The sequence below is a fragment of the Mixophyes fleayi genome, chromosome 5 (genome assembly GCF_038048845.1).
Source record: "Mixophyes fleayi isolate aMixFle1 chromosome 5, aMixFle1.hap1, whole genome shotgun sequence".
Classification (NCBI taxonomy): Eukaryota; Metazoa; Chordata; class Amphibia; order Anura; family Limnodynastidae; genus Mixophyes; species Mixophyes fleayi.
In genome coordinates, this window is record NC_134406.1 from 218,780,571 (window position 1) to 218,803,727 (window position 23,157).

At 36.8% G+C, this 23,157-nt stretch overlaps 1 protein-coding gene across 1 annotated transcript in view; it reads left to right on the forward strand.

Moving 5' to 3' along the window:
• Positions 1-23,157, forward strand: part of ASXL3 (ASXL transcriptional regulator 3) — a 100,086-nt gene that overhangs the window by 70,867 nt on the left and 6,062 nt on the right. The window contains exons 8-13 of the mRNA XM_075214416.1: positions 3,502-3,619; positions 5,145-5,264; positions 11,379-11,542; positions 15,301-15,397; positions 17,399-17,504; positions 18,357-20,271. Of these exons, the coding sequence (XP_075070517.1) occupies positions 3,502-3,619; positions 5,145-5,264; positions 11,379-11,542; positions 15,301-15,397; positions 17,399-17,504; positions 18,357-20,271 (2,520 nt within the window). The remainder of the gene's footprint in view (positions 1-3,501; positions 3,620-5,144; positions 5,265-11,378; positions 11,543-15,300; positions 15,398-17,398; positions 17,505-18,356; positions 20,272-23,157) is intronic.

Here is a 23,157-nt window from a genome sequence, read left to right on the forward strand (position 1 = left end):
ACCTGTCTCAATTTATAATACTTATTTATAGGCAATAAGAATGTATGCAAATATAGCATTTTTATGAGTACACTCATATCTCCCTAAATAAACGGACATTTTTAGATGTGTATCAATTCTGTGACTTAAATCCCTTCAGCTAATGATAATAGGATGAAATATTTGTGGTTTGTCCTTTAACTTCATTTAAAATCCCCAAAATAGCTTTGCGAAAGCAATTCAGCATTATAGATGGAGTATTTTGCTTCTACTGGCAGTTGTGTGCATGGGTGTATATAAAACTATAGGTACATTAATCATGAGAGAGCTGTGATGTTAGAGATTTGAGATGTTTGCCGACACCCACCACAAACTTGACGATGGCAGGATACAAAATTAATATTTTCAACCATCCCCAAAGTAACCCACACCCATATCAGTCATATGTTTTTCACACTTACCTATGCAGTGCTCTATAATGCTTAGCTTTCTATAATGAATTTCATATAGATTGTGATATGCTATAAGTGACAGCACGCTGTACTGAAATCTTGCACTGGAATATGCTATTGCAAATAACACATTACAGTATATTAGAGAGGCAGGATACCTCAGTGAAAATGTGGGTCTGCAGGACCATTAAATCCAATACTTTCCACAGTGCCTGTACAACACTTGATCAGCGCTAGATAAATAAAGTCATTAAGGGGCCAGGGAATCGATCTTTGTAAACAAAAATGGTGAACTCATTTAAATTGAAGTAAGGCTAACGCAACATTTTATACGATGTGGTAGAAGATGTACTGTATTGCTTTAAGCTTACCAAACACAGAGAGATATTTATTTAAATTGTGTTACTCTAAATTAGTAGTAGCATGGAAAAATAGACCTGTCTCCAATACATCACACAGAAGCAGATCACAGTACGTTGACAACCGGCCTTTAAATACTCTAGCTCTGCCACGGTTTTATCAAATTATAAATTTTTATCATGGGCTTCTATTACATTAGCATATATAGCATAGAAATGCCAACTTTGAGAGCCCTGATCATGACAGCTTTCAGTAAGCAAAGACTGAGATTATAGACTGCAGATGGGTATAATGCCTTTTAAGTCTCATTCACATGTGCACACAGGTGTTTTTTACAAGGAGTTATAAAATAAGTGTTCATGTTTGTGCTTAGTTCCATTTTACAGGATTTCTAGCCCTTAATTTACCTATGAGTAAGAAAGTCCCAGGCGCAAATAGGGTGAATAAAGAATTATAGTGTAGTGGAAGAATGATAAATTATATTAAATACAGTCTAATGCAGAAAAATGAATCCAATAAATGGTACAACAAATTATATTAAATAAAAAACATTTAGGACTTGTATCGTTATCACTCAACTAGATCACTCTATCAGGTTTTAACACCTGCTATGTCCTTATGTCAAACTATATATGCACTCATTGCATTAATGTGTGACCATCATGCAACTATTTGGTTGCTTGACACTACCGTGATCCAATTTACCCTATGTATGTATATGTATGTGTGTATATATATATATATATATATATATATATATATATATATATATATATATATATATATATATATATATATAATTATCCAGTGCACTTGGAACTTGTTTTTATTTAATATAATTTGTTGTACCATTTATTGGATTAATTTTTCTGCATTAGACTGTATTTAATACAATTTATCATTCTTTCACTACACTATAATCCTTTATTCACCCTATGTGCGCCTGGGACATTTTTACTGAAAGTTTACCATTAGGGGTTAGGGACCTTCCCCCTTTCTTTATTCCTGAAGGCAGCACAACTATCTCTCACACTAACAGGGAAGCACAGATTTCAAAACAGATTATTTTGCTTAATTTACCCATGATTTGAGAAAAATACCCTTGTTTCATTGTCATGATAGTGCTCATTTCTGTCCACACTGGTCAGTTGGCCAATATGAGCAGCTGACAAAATTATTCATCCCTTATTGCTAGTTGAATTATATTGTATCTGTGTCAATCTGTTACAGTGTTATATTTTCCAGAAAAAATATATGTAGGCCAGGAACTTAATTAAGCAAGAATAATCGCGTGAATAAGCCCCCCACCAACATTAACATAGTGTATTGTCTTCTGAAACACTGCCTTAGGCTTTTACATCCTCTGTATCACTTTCTTTTGCTGTGAAACCAAATGGATATGCTTCAAGGATGGATTAGACTATAAATAGATTAGAAATGTATTGTCATCACTCTTAAACATTGTTTTGTGCTTTTCCTTTTGATTGTTTGTTATATTGGTTTTCAGGCTAAAAAAGCTTATTTTCCCCTGGTTTGTTTTCTTGGATTATTCCCAGATTGAAATAGAATGGATGTAGCAATGAATACGTATTTCACAAAATTCTGCCGTTGAAGTGCGCAAGCAATTTGGCTTGTAACCATGGGTTATATTGGTAACAGTTGGTTGATCTTGAAAAACATGAGTAGTGGAATTAATGTGCATAACTATGTGTAAAACCTGCAGTTACGCGGTGATGGTTTTATAACGTTATACACTTGAGTGGCCCTGTCGTTTTACGCGGCGATGTGTGTTTGTTGATGATGTTGCTTTTATATTTGTTGATTTGCTCTTTTCTGCTTACAGCAGCTTGCTGGAAGAAAACAAACAAACAAAACATTAACTCCTGCTTTAAAACGGCAGGAATTGGTTACAAATGTATCCTTAGAAACACGGAAACAAAGAACGCTGGAGTGGTTGAGCTCTCAGACAGTTATGGTTAATGACAAGATCTTAACTAAACATTAGCACACACGTAGTAGCCCTTTACTGCTTCATCATTTGTTGGCACTGTTGATTTTTTTTTCTATTTAATACATTTTTCAAATCCCCTCCTGTTGGCAGCTTGAAGGTTAATCCCCAAAGTCAGGCAGACAGAAGCCCTGCAAGTACTGCAAGTATTCGTAGGCTGGGAGCGATTCCTTCTCCTCTCAGAAATAAACGATTCCTGCCGTGTTCAGTGATTTTTGTGCAGCACTCCACACGGCTGAGCGAGTGCATCAATACTGTAGTCCTTACATGCTGTACATACTGATGACACTCTCTGTTTAACTTGATTGAGTGAGCAGGATCCCGAAGCAGATGCACCTGCGAGAGATGTACAGACATACACATATTTCCAGCCTGATTTCAAACACTTAACGCTTTTTATTTGACTTGAAAATCATGGTGTGATGTGCCTGATGTGGTGAATTGGAGGTAGTACAATCGGCTACAGATGCCTTTGTTGTCATGAGCTATAATATAAATGCAGTTAGGTGCAGTCTGTATTTGGAACTTCCAAGTTTTATTTTTGCATTGTCTAAAGGTGAGCTGTATAATCTCATTAATGGGGGTTGGCACCTGGTATTGTATGCTGTGAATATATCTAATGTGCTGGTGTCTCAGTGCTTGTTTAATGTGCTGGCTGATGTTCCTGGTAAACCTTACACTGTATTCTTTCTCTTTGTTTAGGCATTGAGGCAGCAGCAGAAGAGAAGAAATGGGGTCTCTATGATGGTAAACAAGACTGTCCCTCGTGTCGTCCTGACGCCCCTAAAGGTGTCTGACGAGCAGTCGGATTCACCTTCAGGTAAAGATGAAACAGACTGCACATTTTATGAGAAAATCCACTCGCTGAGCCTTTGTGAAAGGAGGGCAATGTGATAAAGGGAGAGCTGCATCAATAAGGCTATTTTGCTGCTCTCTTCACAGTTTTATAAAATTGTCTCTGTCTAGAGATTTGTATTTTTCCACTGATTTGCACCCACCTATACATGTATAAGTATGTTTTAGAATTCAGAACGCGTAACAAAACTGTTCGGCTACTGCAGGAATATAAGGGAAACCAATCACTATATGACCACATGCTGGCTAAAAATCCCTGCAAATGTAACTCAGTTGCACACTATTATTTTGTGTCATTTGCCTTGTAGAACGTTAACAAATAGTATCACTGTATTTGTGTGTGGTATGTGAAAATAAATGAGTAGGTTGCTGATTATGTACTATGTTGTTCAATTATATTTTTCTACTGTGTCATGTACATTGTTATATTTATCTTGTATTCTCACCTGAACACTTAGCAGTTTTATGCATTGTTTCTTGCACTTGTTTACACAACATAATAAACATATACTTGTGTAAAGCATTGTTGTAAAAGTATAAGTAAACATTTAGCATTATTCTTTTCTTTTCAATGTTTATCTGTGAATTTGCAAAATCTTATTGATTTACATAGCATGCAAACAGCAGATGTAACCATAGTTACATTTATTTATAGTTTTGGTGTCTATGGTATTTTCTTCAGTGTGTTTAATTGTTAAGGCATTTATTTTATTAAGGCCAAATAGGTTTTAAGCTTTATTTTGCATTTTTCCCCTTGTACATCTGTAATGACAATGATAGCTGTATTTGCACAAGAAGCTGGAAAACGTAAGGTTAGAAGCTAGTGTACTATTGACGTTTCAGTGGTTATTGGCGGGGAGCACGTGTTTCTTATAGCAGCTTGTGTTAATGTAACGACTGCTGTTCTATGATCATTGGTCTATTATATTACGTATAATAATATTTTATTCTTGATTGTTACCGGGTCTTTTATATATCATACTGATGTCCTTTTATTTTAAAGTTACTGTAACCTAAAGAATGTAAGAGAGAATAGCTACAGAATTTGCATTCGATTTGTCACTAATGTAATTAGCAGAGAACACATTTGTAAATAACATATATTTTAGCTTCTGCTGTCACAACAACACCTGCTAAATAATTGGATGAAAGGCAGTGATATGTGAATATGCAAAGATTGGGATGGGATAACTGTTGTACTGGCTGATGATTCCAGGAGCAAGAACAATCTCTTTGGGGCTACCCTTCAAAGCTATGCATTAGCTGGATGGTATTTCTCTTATCTATTGGAGCGCTCGGCAAGTTATTGATTGCATTCCTATCTGATTCAGCATCTGCTATTGTCTCCAGTGTACTGAAAGAAAAAGAGGTTTCAACTAAAGGATGTTCTGGACCAAATAAGAAAGCGTACCAAAATGATGTTTTTGTGTATCTAAAGGAGAAACAGATATAAAATATGTGTTTATGGTTTGTATGTGTGTTTTTTTTAGGGTCTGAATCAAAAAACGGTGAAGCGGACAGTTCTGATAAGGAAACCAAGCAAGGGCAAAAATCACCCCCTGGCAAACAAATAAGCCAGCACTTAAAGAGGCTTAAAAAATCAGGTTTAGGTAAGTGATTGTAGTTTATGTTTATTTTTTTTACAGTGTTACTGGCTACGCAGATAGATTTTTTTGCTGCCTGCTCTGTATAAATGTAATGTTGTACATTACATTTATACAGAGCAGGCAGCAAAAAAATCTAAGGATACTAATGTACCTTGCAATGTAGTGAGGCATTTGTATGGAAAACAGTAATGAAAGTACATATGTTAATGAGAATTAAATGATTATTGTCCAGGACATACTGATCTGGCTGCTTCCTGGAGTAGTGTTTGTGGAATTCTGTTTGAAGGTGTAAATGGGCAGGTCAGGTGTGCTGGAGCTTCTACTGGTCCTCTGTCTCGTGTCTTCCCTACAGAGCAGAGCAGTTTGCTGTATTTACACGCCACAATGTCAGTACCATGACCAGCAATACTGCCTTTCTGACTATGCAGCCTTTATTTCTATTACTGTAGTGTACTGTGGGTGGAAAGTACTTAGGTTAATGAGAAAGAGACACAAACCTATGCCCTATGCAGATGTTTTGGATTTTTTTATTACTTTTATCGGAACACTTCTTAATAAGGAAAGCATTAAAATTCTTACAGCATGTATTACACATGAGCCAAAGATATATTACCTTTAATTTACTAGTATTGCTGTGCCTCCACAATGTTATTAGCTGTATTCTCTATTTTATGGCTTTGAGGCGAGGAATCTCAACAACATCTTTTATGGTGCTTGCATTTCATTGAGTCAGATTTGCTCCACTATATTTGGCAGATTTTGCAGGCAAGACAATTTAAGTACATCATAAAGGGAAAATGCTGTGTGTCCACTTTATAATGCTAAACGTATGATACAATAGTACCTCATTTAAATGTCCATTGCACCATCTCATACAGTGGTTAGCAGGTAAGGGATAGGTAATAAGAGCCCCCAGAGAATAGGAAACTCTGTCGATGCTACTACACTGCAACCACCAACACCTTACCATTCGTATATTCAGTGTGACGGCTTGTCTGTCTTCTAAAGAAGTGGCTGGGCAGATCTAGAAGTGATCCAGCACTTTTAAGGGCTGAACAAAACCCTGTTTGGGCCTTGTTAAGTGATCATTGTGAAGACAATAAACATTGAGCAGCTGCTACACTGTGTTCTTGTCCGTGTGCAAAGAATGAAGATGGCCTTATCTGTGCGGAGGTTTTATGACCCCCCCGTATTTGCGTGGGTTTCCTCTGAGTACTTTGGTTTCCTCCCACACTCCAAAAACATACTAGTAGGTTAATTGGCTGCTATCAAATTGACCCTTGTCTCAGTCTCTCTCTCTCCACTCTCCTATCTCCTCTCGAAATTTAGTCAGTAAGCTCCAATGGGGCAGGAACTGATGTGAGTAAGTTCTCTGTATAGCGCTGCAGATCTAGTGGTGGTATATAAATAAATGATGATGACTGGGAAGTAGAGATTGCAGCTGAAGAATTGCTGTACTGGACAATAATTGGGGAGTCTTTTAATTATGACTGTTCAGGATATAGACTGTGAACAAAATTATATTTATATATATATATATATATATATATATATATATATATATATATATATATATATATATATATATATATATATGTATATATATATATATATATATATATATATATATATATATATATATATATATATATATAATTAGTGTGTGTGAGGTGGAAGTTGATCAGAGCTATAGTTGCTCTGAACATGAGACATGGATATAGCTTATTTATCCTTCTATTTGAACCTTGATGTGTTGCACAATTAATAGTAATGATACTGAAATGATGGTCTGTGCTGTGATGTGGAGGCTCGTGTTGATTTTGTATTATTTTGTGAGTTGGACATATGTTGATTTTTTTTGTCTTATCTAACTAGTTGTAAATATAGTGACAATTTACAATTCGGTTACTGTACAGTGAAATGTTTTGTGGTAAATACATTTGTGTTTGGTTCTATGCTAAGCATGAGCAGTTTTACAGTACAATACAACACATTGGGGGCCATATATAGACCAATGAAAATGCACCATCCATCACTTTTTATAAGCACAGTTGTGTTTATTTTTACACAGGTTCATATTGCAATGAATATTCATTATATACAGTCAGACACTGCAAAGAAGTCCTTTAGGTTAGTGGATAAGTGGTGGATCGCAGCACCTTGTTGGGACTTTTATACTTCAGCTTTCTTTTGAAATGAGCAGTACTCTGTTTCTAAGGGGCATATTTAACAAGCACCGCAGAAAATGAAAAATAGTTTTTAATCCTTATCGCATTGATAAGGATTGAACTATTTCTCATATTTATTAAAAAATCTCCACAGGAACAGCAGTCATGAAAAACTGCTGTTCCTGTGAAATTAAAAACTTACCTTTTCACTGCTTCTTAGCTCCCGATGGTGCTGTGCGGCCCACAGAAGCCTTGTGCGCATGCTCCGTCTGAAAACTCCTCTGCACCTCACTGTTGCAGAGAGTGGAGTGTGACAGGGAGGGATCATGTGATCCCTCCACACATGCGCTGTAAAGCTCTGCTCTTCGGAGCAGAGCTGAACAGTGCTGAAAAATAGCAGAAATGGTAATGTATGTCAGCCTGAGCTGGCGTACATTACCGTATGTGTAAAAGGATTTTCATTCATTGAGGTACTTAGCAGTCCCCATAGACATCTATGGGGACTGCTATGTATTACGGAAAAAAGTGCAAAGTAGCAGATATCTATGATATCTGCTGCGATGCACTGTTGATAGATTAGACAAATACTTTAATTGGCGTCTATTCCCCGAAAACAGTCATTTTCGGGGAATTGACATGCAAATGAGGTTTAATAAATAAGCCTTTAAGTAATTTCTTTAATAAATACACATTTTTTTATTTTCAACCCTCAAATTCAGAATATATTTCCATCTTATCTTGTCACCAGTCTTCTTCTTATGTGTTTTTTTTTATGTAGAATGTCCTCTTTTACTAAGAGTGTAGTTGTTTTCTTTTTCAAAAATGTTCCCAACCATGCCCATCATGCACATCCAAGTCATAATTTAATAGGGTTTGCCAATTATTTTTCACAGTATAATGGTTTGTGATTTGGATTGAATTGACAATCCACCATTGATGTGCAACCAGTGTTAGGTTGCAGTGCTTCCGCATCAAATGGTGGCCTAACATACAGGGCCATCAGAAACTGTGGAGCCCAGTATCAATTAATCTGGCAGGGCCCCCCTCCCTCTTTGCCATACATACGCCCCCTCATCACAGTGCATTCCCCCCACTCCCTCATCACAGTAAAGGTTCCCCTCCCCCTAAAGAAAATGTCCCCCTCCCCCCATCACAGTTAATGTCCCCCTTCTCCCTCCCCCAATCACAGTTTATGCCCCCCTCAACCTCCCCAATCACAGTGAATGTCCCCCCAATCACAGTTATTGCCCCCCTCCCCCCCAATCACAGTTAATGTCTCCACCCCCACAGTTAATGTCCCCCTCCCTCGTCCCCTCTTCTATCTGCTTGCCTCCTATAAAATGAACACCTAATAAACTTACCTTCTCCTCCGTGATGCTGCAGCTCCCAGTCACTGATACACTAGGAGTGCGGCGTGCAGTGATGACGTCACCCTGCCGCGCTCCCAGCCTATCAGTGCCTGGGAGGCGGAGCTGCCGCATTGCGGAAAGAAAGGGCAGCACGGTCAGTCAGACTGAGGGGCCCGGACAGTCCAGGGAGCCCGGACAGATGAAGAGGTCTGTCTGGGCCCCCTAGTCTGTCCGGGCTCCTCACAACAGTACTGGCCGTACCCCGCTGATGGCAGCCCTGCTAAACATATGCAGCAATGGTTATACCTGTTGCAAATCCAATCCAACCAAATCCGATTTTGGGTATGATGAGCACAAACAGAGGTCAGTTACATTAATCAAATTGACCAATTAAAACCACACTCTGTGGGCAGCTTAATATCAAAGGCACGTTTGAAAAGACAGAATTCTAAGTAAATATTTGTATCTTTCAGAACTAAAAGGAATCACAACTATGTTGTGTCCTTTACAAATAAAATATAGTTCGTATATATCATCTCCATTGCATATATTCAGCTTATTTTAAATGTTTTTTACTGTGGTACTCTTAGATTCTCATGACGCATCTAGCTGAACATATACTGTATGTTTCTCATATGCTGCTTGAGTATCGCCACTTTAAATGGATTTCCTATATATTTATATCTATTCCCTTTACCCATGCTAAAAATTTAAGGTAATGTCAAATCATTAAAAAAGGACAATGAATTGAAACCGCTTGTGCAGAGAATGCTTTTCTTTCACTAGAAGCCAGTATTTCCATTTTCCATAATGGCTGTTTTAATGGCAAATCTTACAAATATAGAAAAAATCCAGGGCTTTTATTTACTGACCTCGAACATTCAATGAAAAGATCAAAATTATGTCTGCACTGAAAACAAAAATTAAATAAATGAGATTATGCAAGGTTGTATAATGGGTATTTTTCTTCTGGTCAAATTTAAAATGAGAAAGGACTGCATTAGCTTTTGAAAGTAAATTGATAGAATTAAATGTTGTTTTTAAATCTAAAAACTTTATGCATATGAGATAAATTACTTATTATTTCCTGCTAAGGCATCTTGTAATTGACTAATTCATGTTTTTTCTGACATTACAACATTTTTTGAAGTAGATAGTGAAATGCAACACAAGTTATTCTTTGCATTTGATTTGTGTGTGAGAGAATGTTTGATGAAAAGACACATAAAGCTTGGAAGGCTGAGCTTTCTTACAGGCGGGTCAACGTTTTTACTAATAAAGAAACAGTTCCCTTGATGATATGATTTGGCGCTTTAGAATTACCACATGTTTATAGTTGCTTGGTCTGCAGTTACAATTAGAAAACATTTATTTCACATCTTTTTCATACCACAGGGTTCCAAGAAGTGGTTTATGGAAATGCATTGAAAATGGGTTTTAAAAGTAGAAGCATCAAAATTAAACAAAGATGATAATAAAAACTGTTCAAGATATTCTCTATTGCAAAATATCTCCCAAATCAACACCTCCTTTCTGCACAAGATCTGTGTCTCTCATCACATGCTCCCAGTCCCGGTTACAGGACTTTTTTCGGGCTGCACCCACTTTACGGCATTCCCTCCCTCGCACAATAAGATTATCCTCTAGTCTTCAAACTTTCAAGCGTTCTCTGAAAACCCACCTCTTCAGACAAGCTTATAATATTCCTCAACCACCCTCTTAATCTCCCTAGGTTACCCTATTACCATCCTCTACACAGTTAACACAGGGTAACAACCCTCTGACCAACATTGTTGTGTGACTGATCATATAGCCCACAAAGTACTTTTACCTTTGCATTCTAGCTTGACCAATATGCAATATGATGTAGCACCTTCAAACTTCCATTGTCCCATAGATTGTAAGCTTGCAACGCCCTCTTACCTCTGTTTGTCTGTATTACTTAGTATTGTTCCCAATTGTAAAAGTGCTACGGAATTTGCTGGTTCTATATAAATAAAGATGATGATGATGATTTGCAACCCACTTTCCACAGATATTAATATGCCATGATAATAGATCTCTTCTGTGATCCATTTCCTTTAAAAAAGGAAACATGACTCCCAAAACAATTCGATTTGTGTGTAGGGAGAGGTGTCAAATGAAATCAGACCTACTGGGATAGAGCTGTAGCTTTGGCAAAATGATGGCAGTGTGGCTGGGCAGACCTAGACTAACCGGGGACTTATTTATTTTTATTTTCTGCAAATGTTGGGGATATATTTAGTGACCAATCCTAGTATACAGCTTGGGACAGTGAGAGGGAGAAATACATCTATTACAGGTGTGCTGAGGAAAAGTACACACATCTGCTGAGATGACTGTAAATATATACAACTATTGCAGTAAGGCTGTATCTAGCATATGAATGGGCTCTTTCTTTATTAACAATAAAAAAAAATATCTAGCCAGCATAACATCAGATGAATCTCTTTGGGTCTGTGGCTTGCAAAACTGTGAAAACTGTTTTAGGATTAAGAGCAATAGATATGAACTGTAAACATGCAGCATAATTAACTTTATCATGAGTCTTATTAATAACTTTGTTTTCCTTATCCAAGGGCATCTGAAATGGACCAAAGCAGAAGATATTGACATAGAAACACCAGGATCAATTTTAGTGAACACTAACCTGAGGGCTTTAATAAACAAGCATACATTTGCTTCTTTACCTCAGCATTTTCAACAGTACCTCCTGCTCTTACTCCCAGAAGTAGACAGACAGGTGAGTGATTTGTCAGTTACTTTTTGTTAAAACTGAATTTTTGCTGTAATCATTTTTGGTACTTTTTTAATACTGCTGCATAAATTAACCATTTTAAAAGTTATAGTTTATCTGTAACAGTATTTTATGTCTTTCCGCTTCCATCCATGCTGTGGGATAGATACAGGTACAGCATCTATGGATCCAAGCGTTTTGGATTATAGTGTCACACAAATGATTGCCTGCTTTTAAATGCAACATCTAACTGCTAAAGCATTAAGACATAAGAAATGGAGACTCGAAACGTTATACTATAAAATAGCTAGGTCTGGCACTCCAATTGTTACTTTGTATCAGTGTTTTTGCGGTTGAGCTCCTCATTTAATAGCTGGGATTTTAGTTGCTTTTGTGACATTACACCTAGGGCTAGATTTACTAAACTGCAGGTTTAGAAAAGTGGAGATGTTGCCTTTAGCAACCAATCAGATTCTAGCTTTTAGTTATTTAGTGCATTCTACAAAATGACAGCTAGAATCTGATTGGTTGCTATAGGCAACATCTCCACTTTTTCAAACTCGCAGTTTAGTAAATATACCTCCTAGTGTTTTTTGGAGGAAAGGGTTTTTCTGTGATTTTAACACCATGCCAAAGATATATACTAAATTTACATTTAAAATGTAGTCTTATCTCTCCCCACAATGTATCCTTCATTTCCCTCATTAAATTGATTAGTAGAATTTCTCAAAGTGATTGCAACAGGAGAGACACATGGTAAATCATGTATGTATGTATGTTTATATGTATGTCATTATCACTAAGCAACAGCTATTTACTTTTTTTTTTACCTCAATTTTGCTGAACTTTCAGGATAAGTTGTTTTTGGATAAAAACCCCATACTTGTATGTAAATAAGTAACAATAACTAGGTATCACTTTTGCAAAATTTATTTAGACTGTTTGGGTAACAACAATATTTGATGTGAATAATGAAGTGAAGTGCCCTAGTAGTGTGTAGTTGTACAGTTACTGTGATTTTAGATACCTTTCTATGACCAAGTCACTGTTAAACACCCAAATATTGCAGAATAATTTTAATGCTGCATTTCCACTCATATTTTGTTCATCACTCCTGTTTGCCAGTTTCCGAATATTCACTAGGCAAATGTGACGCATATAATAATTTATAAGATACTTATTTAATATTGAAAGAAAACTATGAGCCGTGGGGCAGCACGGTGGCTTAGTGGTTAGCACTTCTGCCTCTCAGTGCTGGGGTCATGAGTTTGATTCCCAAGCATGACCTTATCTGTGTGGCATTTGTATGGTCTTCCTGTGTTTGCGGCTTCCTCTCACACTCCAACTCCAAAAGCATACTAGTAGGTTATTTGGCTGCTATCAAACTCTAGTTTTTGTGTCTGTGTGTGTTAGGGAATTTAGACTGTAAGCTCCTATTTGGCTGATATGAGTGACAGATATTCTCTGTACAGCTCTGCAGAATTAGTGGCGCTACATATATATTTAAATTAATGATAAGATGCTATCACAATTATAAAATCAGTCCCCATGCACTTTCTACACTTTGTGTGTTGCTGTCTAGATTTGTTGCCAAGAAACTGGCAGTGCCACCTTTACACCGCACCATAACAATCTGTCCACAAGGTGTCATGCAATCCATACAAATCTAGTATCATTTCAACTTTTTATGTAACCTGTAACATCTGTAACTATTTATCAGTTTTTATTCCAGCAAATCTCACCAGCCATGTCCCAGACCATTAAATACAAGTGTTTACAAGTTGTTTACTGGTAAATACCAACACAAAAAGAATGAGGATCTTACGAAATGAATTGCTGGATTAGTTAATATACAGAATAATGTGTAAGAGTGCAATAGTTCTGAATATTACCTTAGGTTATGGTACAAAATCTTGAGTAGAATTTAAAGAATGTACATGCGATAAACCAATACACCATGTTCATGTATTTGAAACTTCTCATGTGTCTACTCTTTTATTGTTATTAATACAGTAGAAAGATTTGTACATCTCTTCAATAGATAAGTAAGCGAATATGACTTCTGAATGCAGTTGTATAAATTGCATCTGTCTCCTACACACATTCTGTAGGCTAGATCGATAATTATGAGAGCACAGCCAATCAATTCACCAGGAAGCAGTGACATCGCTGACATTAGTTCACTGGTAAAAAAAAGTCATTTTTACGAATATTGTTTCAGCTCACAATATGTTAGCTGTGATAATACATACACTGTTAAGGACTCGAACACACAAACACTTTCTCTGATATGTGGAAAATTTAGTGTGAGCTGTGTTCACTGCTTGTTTGAATGCAGCTTAATTGGCATTGCAAATAGTGTTCATTGAACCTTATGAAGAAAGTGCCAACAGTACACTACAAGCATTTGTATTGTACCAGGTGTCCCAATCGCCTTTTAAACCATTGCACTTGTCCTCTTACTATAGGTGGAAATTTCAGGAGATGGTTTTTATCTACAAACACTTATGGACTGATGCAGAGTTGAATGCAACTTGGGCGTAATTTATGTGCTGCAAAGAGTCGCATATTTTAGCCCATTTGCCACGTTGGCGGCATCTAAGAGAATAAAACACACACTATGCAACTGGGCGTAAGTTCAACTCTGCATTAGAACCTTACTGTTCTTAATTAAAAGCAAAATGATGACCTTGCCAATATGTTACCGTATACATATTTATATAGTGAGAGCATACTCTGCAGTGCTTTACACTTGGGAACAAACTGAGCAATAAGACAAGGCTGGCTATTAACAGAGAGGGAAATTAAAATTTGCAAAATAGAAGTTCGATAGAAGTGACACATTGCGTATTGGACCAGCCAATTGCAATGGGAAAAATGCCTAGTTGGGTTATATGGGCCTTTAACACTGCAGGGTTGGGTTGGAGATATCAGCAGGTTATTTGAGTATAGAAACAGAAAAACAAATTACGTTTTGCGTAAACTGTGAAGAAGAGTGGTAATTGGGTGGAATAGCATAAGGGGGTTAAGAAGGTTTATCAGGAATCTGATAAGCTTGCCAAAATAATGCGAATTTAGGAGCAAAAGAGGTGTGTATTTAGGAGAGGCCAGGGGAAAATCTTTGTAACTAGCATTGAGAGCCAATAAGGAGTGAGGATGGGAGGCACAGATCTTTGGCAGAGCAGCGGGATCATAGACAGGTCTGAGTCCAGAAGGACACTAAGCAGCCAGCTTCAGGGCTTAATGTCATCAACATAAATAGAGTTGTCTGGTAAGTATGTTGGCTGGTGGAAATATTAATAGCTCTGTTTTTGAAACATTAAATTTGGGGCACCCAGAGGACATCCAACATGAAATGCAAGAAGAGCATCTAGTTATGCAGGCCAACACAGATCCTAATACACAAAGTAGTTTATGAGTTTTCTAAAATAAATGGATTAGATAGAGAAGAGCAGATGGCTTTGGACTGAGCCTTGTCGTACTCCAACTGATAGAGGAAGGATAGGGTTGAATCCAGAGAAATTATCACTCAAGATTTGTAAAGCAGGATGAGAACCAGATTAGTACATTGCTGAAGACATAGGGAATACATTGTTTGTATGAGGTCAAGGAAACTTAAAGTCGAGTGTGTTTATATAATATTTATTAATATATATCTATATATATCTCACTTGTCTTCAGCAAGGCCTATGTTATGTAAAAAGAAGCCTTACAGTCATGGAAAGGATCTTTCATTCACAGATTCTTTCTTGTTCTCCTTCCAGATGGGAAGTGATGGGGCTTTACGTCTTAGTAATTCTGCTCTGAATAATGAATTCTTTGCATATGCTGCCCAAGGCTGGAAACAGCGATTGTCAGAAGGTAAATGTTTTTTTTTTGTTTTGTTTTTTTTTATTTTCTATTTATTTTTTTTATTAACATTGCTATGTCATCTACACTTGAAACTATTAACCCTAATCTATTTTTATATGACAGTGGTTTATTTAATCTCTTCAAGACTGCCCATGGGACGACAGGTTATAGCATGCTCACCTCTGACCGGCAATGTACAGAACACCACAGTGAGAGCCATGCTTTCTGTAACACTAACAGAACAGTATATGATGTAGAAAAATAAAATTGTATTCATTTCAATCTCTATATACAAGAAAAATCAGTAAAATTAAATAATAGTTACCCTGGCATATAATGTATTCTGATATAGTGATAATATGAGTGTTACAGAAAGCATGACACTGGTTTGAGAGAATTCTGAACGTTGCACATATTGGGGTAATCACATTACTGGTGTATTGATTTTTTGCTCCTTAGAAATTTGTTACACTGTATCATTCGTCTTTTTTCATACCAATATTGGCAGCATTCACACACTAAAACAGAAGGAATGCAGATTAACCACAACTGTATATTCTATCTCTGATATAATGTATATAAACTCCTGGTATTTTCAAGTTCATGCTCACTTGCTTGCAAATTTGTGATCGCACTGTCACTAGAAAGTTGCAATTACATGGCATGAACCAGGAATCATTACGGTCATTACTGTTGAATAAATATTTGTAAATAAATTAAAGATCTGTAACCTGCCCCGTCTCCCTCCTTTATTTGAGAGAAAGGAGTGTGCTGGCTACAGTGTTGTGTTAAAAAGTAAAAATAATAAAAATAAACAAGTTGGCCATTAGGTATACATGTTTAAGTAGGTTAGTTAAACAAATTAAAAAAAAGTAGAATTTTAGTGTTTTTTGCCAGTTTCATAAATGAAAAATAATTTCTTTGTTCTATTAGTGTTAATGTGTTTTTTAGTTTGTTTTTTTTTTTTTTTGGGGGGGGGGGGGTAGTATTATTGAAGAGTAAGTAGTAGTTGCTAGTTTTAGAGATTAAAAAATGTTTTGTGGTTACTTAGGTGAGCGTTTTATAAGCTATGGTTTTGTTTTAACTGTTCTATACCTATAAACTATACATGTAATATTAAACAATAAGTGTAGTAGTTTTAGTGTTTGCTTGTTCAATTATTACAATAATTTAGTATTATAGGTGTTGTTTAGTCATTATATTATTGTTATAGCTTCTTAGGTTATTTTAGTTTTGTAATTTGTTCAGCCATTACTATTTACAGTAGCATTCCAACAAAATAAAATGGTACACAGTGGTTGGCGCTCTGAGCAGGCATACAAAATGATCTGCTTGCCTGATGAGAGCAATAAAAAGAAATCCTTAGGTTTAGAGTTTAAGCCAACTGAGGATGGTCATATACCTCTGACTCAGGCTATGAGGAACCCTCAGAGGGCCAGCACTTACCACAGGGGCTTACGGGAGTGTGGAACAGGGTGCTTGCGACATCATTACATTTACAAGTAACTAGCATTTGGTTTTCAGTGAGTAGAGTCGCAGAAATCACTGCAGTAGCGCAACCACAGTGTGTGAGGGCACAAAGCAGAAAGCTCCAGATATCCTAGTGTAGTGTGCCAGAATAATATGCAAGCTCCCTTCATTTCCTCATGATGCCTTCATTCCTGTAAACACAGGGTGGCCAGGTACTAACAAGTAGAAAGACATATCTCGCCTTTACATTTTATGCAGCTGCTGTATCTCAAATGTGCTCTTAGACAATGCTGTGCCAGTGCTATAAAGGTGTTTTGGACTCCCTTTTAACATTGGTATTACAGAAAAATATCAGAATTCAAGTCTTACTGGTCTACACATTCCGCAGATACCCTTATATTTTTTTATGATTGGTAGGTAATTGTATGAAATAGTAATGCATTTTTTTTTTTGCATTCCAATAATAAGAACCTTTGCCCACCAAGAAGGAAAATGTTGAGGTTTGAATTTAATTTCTGGGGTTTTTTTATTTCATTATAGGAGAGTTTACTCCAGAAATGCAAATGCGAATTAGACAAGAAATTGAAAAGGAAAAGAAAACAGAAATTTGGAAAGAAAGATTCTTTGAAAGATTTTATGGAGAAAAGTAAGTGATAAACTTAACAGCTCCTTTATATCAGATGATAAAATTAATTCAAATTGTAACCAATGAGAAATGACACTGATCTGGAGCCACTTGCCTAAAGTAAAAAATACAATTTCAAAATATGTAAATGTGTCCTTGGTATAAGTTTATGTGTTGGGTGTTCCCTTACCTTTTGAACCTTCACCTTTTGAATTATTTAAACTAAAATCCATTAGTTAAAACTAAGATTATTCTGAAATAATAGTATATATAAGTATGGTACATGCACAGTGGAGGAACTACTGCGTTGTAAGAGATGCAGAGGATATGGGGCCCAGAGGTGAGGGGGGAGGGACCTGTAGCCACTACATAGGCTGCAGTGGTTCCAGCCACTGTCTGTATTCTAGGTTTCACTGCAATTGATCTATGATTTTAATAAACATTTCTTCTCTTCTGAGCATAGCGAGGGCTGCGGAAATACAGATAGTACATAATATATTTTGCATTTAGCAAAGCACTAATGGTACTCTACAAAAAAGAAAAAGTTGGCTGTACCATTGTACCGATAGCTTACTATGTAACCTGTGCACATTAAAATGTAGCCGATTTGAAGGGAATTGATAGAACATGGAAGAATTAACTAAGAGAAGATGCATGTGTTGCTGTAATTGGTGCTCTTGGATATATAACGTGTATTGAGGATCATCATCGTTATTAAAGTGTATTTTTAAAATACTGCTGTCAGAACTGGGTGGTATACTCTTGTTACATTTTTCTCAATTCATTTTAAATGTTTTTTTTGTAAAAAAAAAAACAGGTTTGTAAATGCAGACAGTCTATGTTGGTTACTTGATGATGTTGTTTTGTTATCAGATCTGGAATGTCCAAAGAGGAATCTTTACAACTAACTTCTGGGCAAAATAGCAGTGAAGATGAAAGCAGTTCATTAGAAACATCTCTAAACTTGCCAGGCCCATCTACACAGTTTGAGAGCAGCACACCGGCCAATAATGAAACACCACTGATGTTGGAAACTGAAGTTGTTGAAGAAACTGTGTGTAACATGGAGCATGTTCCATCAAAGGACATGATGAGAGAAACAGAACTGGAAGAAATATTGATATCTGAGGAATCGTTAATACATGAGGAGATTGCTGAGGAAGTAGAGACCACAATTTGTGAATGCCAAGAAGGTGATGACAAAGCTGAGATTGAACTGTCTGAAGATGTGTCAAATCAGGAGACACCGGAAGAGGAAAAAGAAGAGTGTGTTGAGAACGTGGAATCTTGTGTTGTCATGGAAGATGAGATTTTGCCTCTCTTGGATACTAAAATAGTAGAAAATATAAAACCTGATGACCATCAAAGTGTCATCTTGGAAGATGCCACTGAATTCCATGAATGCAGATCTCCATCCCCTGTGATTTCTCACAGTTCATCAGGTAAAGCAGCTGAACAAGAACCACAACCAGTTGAAGATATAAATGTGTCAGTGGATAATGATGCTTCCAAAGCTACTGAAGATTCTGTGTGCACTGAAGAGGCAGCTGCTGTGGATATGGAGCTGATCAGTGAAACAGATGAACAGTTCTCTGAAACTGCATGTGTTTCTGAGACATCCTATTCTTCACAGAGTCCAGAAGAGGCATGTGTTAGTCTAGCATCTCCAGGAGGTGACACGCAGTCAGCTTCAGAGGAACCATACACACCTGCATCTGTTGAAGCTGCTTACCTATCTGAAGTGTCAAGCTTTGAAAATACTGAGACAGAAAGTCAACAAAAACCTATAGCTGAAAGTTCTCCAACTTCTTTAGCTTCAGATGTTTCACCATTATCCAACTCGCCAGTGATGTCAGAAGCATCTCCTCCCTCTAATCATCCACTAACACCTGAAGCATCCCCAGCATCTAATTTGCCATTAACTTCTGAAGCATCTCCAATGTCCGATGTACCTATAATATCAGAAACATCTTCAGTGTCTTCCATAGCACTGTCCTCTGAAACCGGACATGCACCAAATATACCTGCTACTTCAGATGCATCTTCTGGATATAGTCCTGTTCCAGATGAACATCTCATGCTTCAGCAGGAAAGCTCCCCCACCTCATCCGATGAATCACTGTCCCCTTCAAAAGATGAAACTGATGGCTACTCGGAAGCATCCCAAACAGATACTATTGGCACTGAACATGAAAGCTCTGAAACCATAAAGTATAATTCAGCAACTCCAAATTCTGATACTTCACTTTCTGAAGATACCCTGAATCAGAAGCACTGTAGTTCTGAGAGGGAGCACGAGATACCAAATGTAGCATCCTCACCCGAACTATCACCACCAGAAACAATAACCATTAAAAACAATTCAACCCATTATCGGATTGTTGAGAAAAAATATTTATCTGCCTCACAAGAAGGATTTGAAGGAACATATTCTAGAAACAATGACTCTGTTTACTCAAAGTCTCATGATAAACAGTATGCTGCCTCAGTAGAAGTATCTGGATTTTATGAGTCCTCTAGAGCTAAATCTCATAAACCGCAAGGAGGCTCCCAAAGCAGAGTAGACAGTTCTCATTCTAAGTCATATGAAAATAGTAAGCATTGTGAGGCAGTTAGTCGGGAGCCTGAAATCTCCAAAAGAAAAACTGTGGAACTACACACTTTTGGAATCTACAGGGAAAAACGACCAAGAATAGACAGTGATCACCCAACTAGAACATCTTCAAATTCAAGTCAATCTGAGAGAGAACACCCACCCAGAGAGGAGCCCCGTGTTCCACCTCTCAAGGTAAAACGGCTGACCATATACATATGTTTTCATAAGTAGTGGAAGGTATTGGCAGAAGTACATCAGTACAGGTCTTTGCTAAAAACGTAATTGTAAGACGCATTGATAGCATGTCAGAAAATGTCTGAAACTGTATTGACCTTTTCCTTTTATTGGAACTAAGTGTCCACGTAATGTACAATCTAGGAGCCAGTAATAAAAATCAATTTTTAATCTTCGTTTATAAAAAGCTAGAAGTGATGCCCATAAATAAATTTATAGAAAATATTGATAAAAATGTGATTATACCACCAGGGCAGTGTTTAGTTGCCTTTTCAACATGGTTTTTGGTATTTGTTTATACTGAAACATTTAGATGTAAAATTTAGAAAAAGCGTAAAGCTGGGTACACACTACAGAAATTTCGACCAACTTTTTATGCCGAGCGATTTTACATGCGATCGATGGTCCGATCGCTCGGTCCATGGACTGCATACACACTAGCCTTGTTTAGGACAAGAAAGGGAAGAGCGGACCTCACGTTACCGACTTTTTACAGCCATGTTGTCGTGAGCAATGACTGTATTTTCATACTCACTGTTGTGGATCAGTCGGAAGTTTATACACACTACACAACGGAAACGAGATTGGAACGAAAATATTAAACGGTACAACCAACCAAATGAGGCGACAATCGTCCATTTGGGCAGACTTTCGACCATCGTGTCACTGTATACACTGACCCGACTTTTGAACGAGTGGTCGTATGTCGGCTGATTTAGCCGATTATTGGATGAAAACTGTGCAGTGTGTACCCAGCTTTAGTCCATCTTAAAGTTCTTTTGGGCTTATCTTGAAACTATTTGATCTCCTTGCGTTCCCAGCACCAGTCCCTCTTTGTTCTTTACATTTAAATCCTGACCTTACTTCAAGAGAGAGGACAAATAATGACACTACATTGACTTCTTCAGTCTTGAACATCATGCAGTTCATTAGTGAGTGCGGATTAAATTACAAAGGGTAAATACTATCAAATAAAAATATAATGAAATGAGCAGATTGCATTTGAATTTGTGGGAATTTCTATTACATACCAAATTCATAGGACAAACATGTAATTAATTTCATAAGCAACTGACATTGGCACCAGAGGATTTAACAAGTCTGTATATGTCTTACAGTCATTGTTCTTTAAGGTGCATCTGTCATTTCTATATAAATTACACTGGTGTTTATAATGTTACTTAAGAATTTGTCTACACGAGTCTTTGTAAAGAGCTTTTCATTCCCACAATGCAGCAATGCAAAATCTGTCTTCCATCCATTTGCACAAAATAGCCACTAGTGTTACACATGGTGGGATTGGATAAAAATACTGTATTTAAATATATATCTGGATACAGTGACATTCCATTTGTAACTTAGAAATATCACAGGTTTTCCTCTCTATTTGCCTTCATCAAAAAAGACATTTGTTAAAATGAAGAAACAGCCAACTACCCATCCCTCTGATGTGTATCTTCTAAACACACTTGATGAACCTTCATGTTTTTTCATCAATAGGTAGTTGCCATGTAGGTTTTTAATTTGTATTGGATAGAAAGTAAAAGGTCAAACAGATCTTTTAAGTCTCAAGAGAAATTGATATGTTAGTATTGAGTCATTAAGACTTAAATTAATAATGTTAATATATGTGTAAACTCTTGTAGATAATAATTGTCTGAGCAGTGAATTCTGGTGCCATCACCTTAGTGTTCATCAGCAAGAAGTGTGTAATAAAGGGAATAATGCATCCCATTCTATAAATTATTATGAATATTAGAAGTCACCTTAGATCTCTGTGACCAGTATAGAAGCTCTCTGTTCTGCTTTTATGTGGTTACAGATCTCCTCTGTGTCTTCTAATATCCATCTACTTTACACTACGGATTGCATTATCCCATATATAAACCAATCCTATATAGTGCGACACAGTGTTGTAAAACATGAACTGCACAGTCTTTGTCAGCGGTAGACATTCATCAGAATGTCAAGTATGTAACTAAATATATTTAACCTATAACCATTTAAAGTGATTCTGTAATCAGTGAATTTTATTCAGGCACATCAGTCCCTTGCTTAGTAGACTTTACAATGTAAATTCCCTACTACAGACACATCAGAGCAAATTAACTTACCATTATATATAGATGGCCAGCACTGCTAGTCTAAAGGCAAGGTCCAGTGTACAGCGAAAGTTAGAAGCTTGCACAGCATCCTCCCAACCATTCAATTGTTCTTCATTGCATGGTAGATGAGAGGCTCCATTAGTATGAGTGAAGACATGCTTGTGATCACGCCATTAGAAAGAAAGATACAGACATGTCTGCATACAGACATTCCTGTCTGTATGCAGTTCTAAACTGTTTGTTTGGCTGTCCGTATATATAGGTAGGACTTCAGAAATTATAGTGGCTCAAAAATGCAACAGTTATATGTAGCTTCCTTATTAAGTGTTGCTGACAGTTGAAATTGCTATAAGGAAATGTTTACAGTTTGATTTTTACTTTATCACTTTCCCCAACTTTGTTCAATGTCTTAGTGGCTTACAGAGTATCCCATTGTTATTGAAAATAGAACAAATACATTAATGGCTAAAAAAAAATAATGACGCTCAGGTGACTTGCATAAGACATTTTCCCCGTTTTCAAAGTGCATGATCTGCCATATACCCAATCAGGTTTTTAATCAAGTATCAACGTTGCCATTTGAATTCACTCCTGTTACTCCAAAGTGCTTTACAGTTGTATTAAACTTCACTTCTATACCACAGCATATTCAGGTACTTGAAATTGTGATTATATAAATTGTAGTATATCAGTTCAGCTTAATATTAGGTTTCATTGGTTTAATTTAGGAGCACAAATC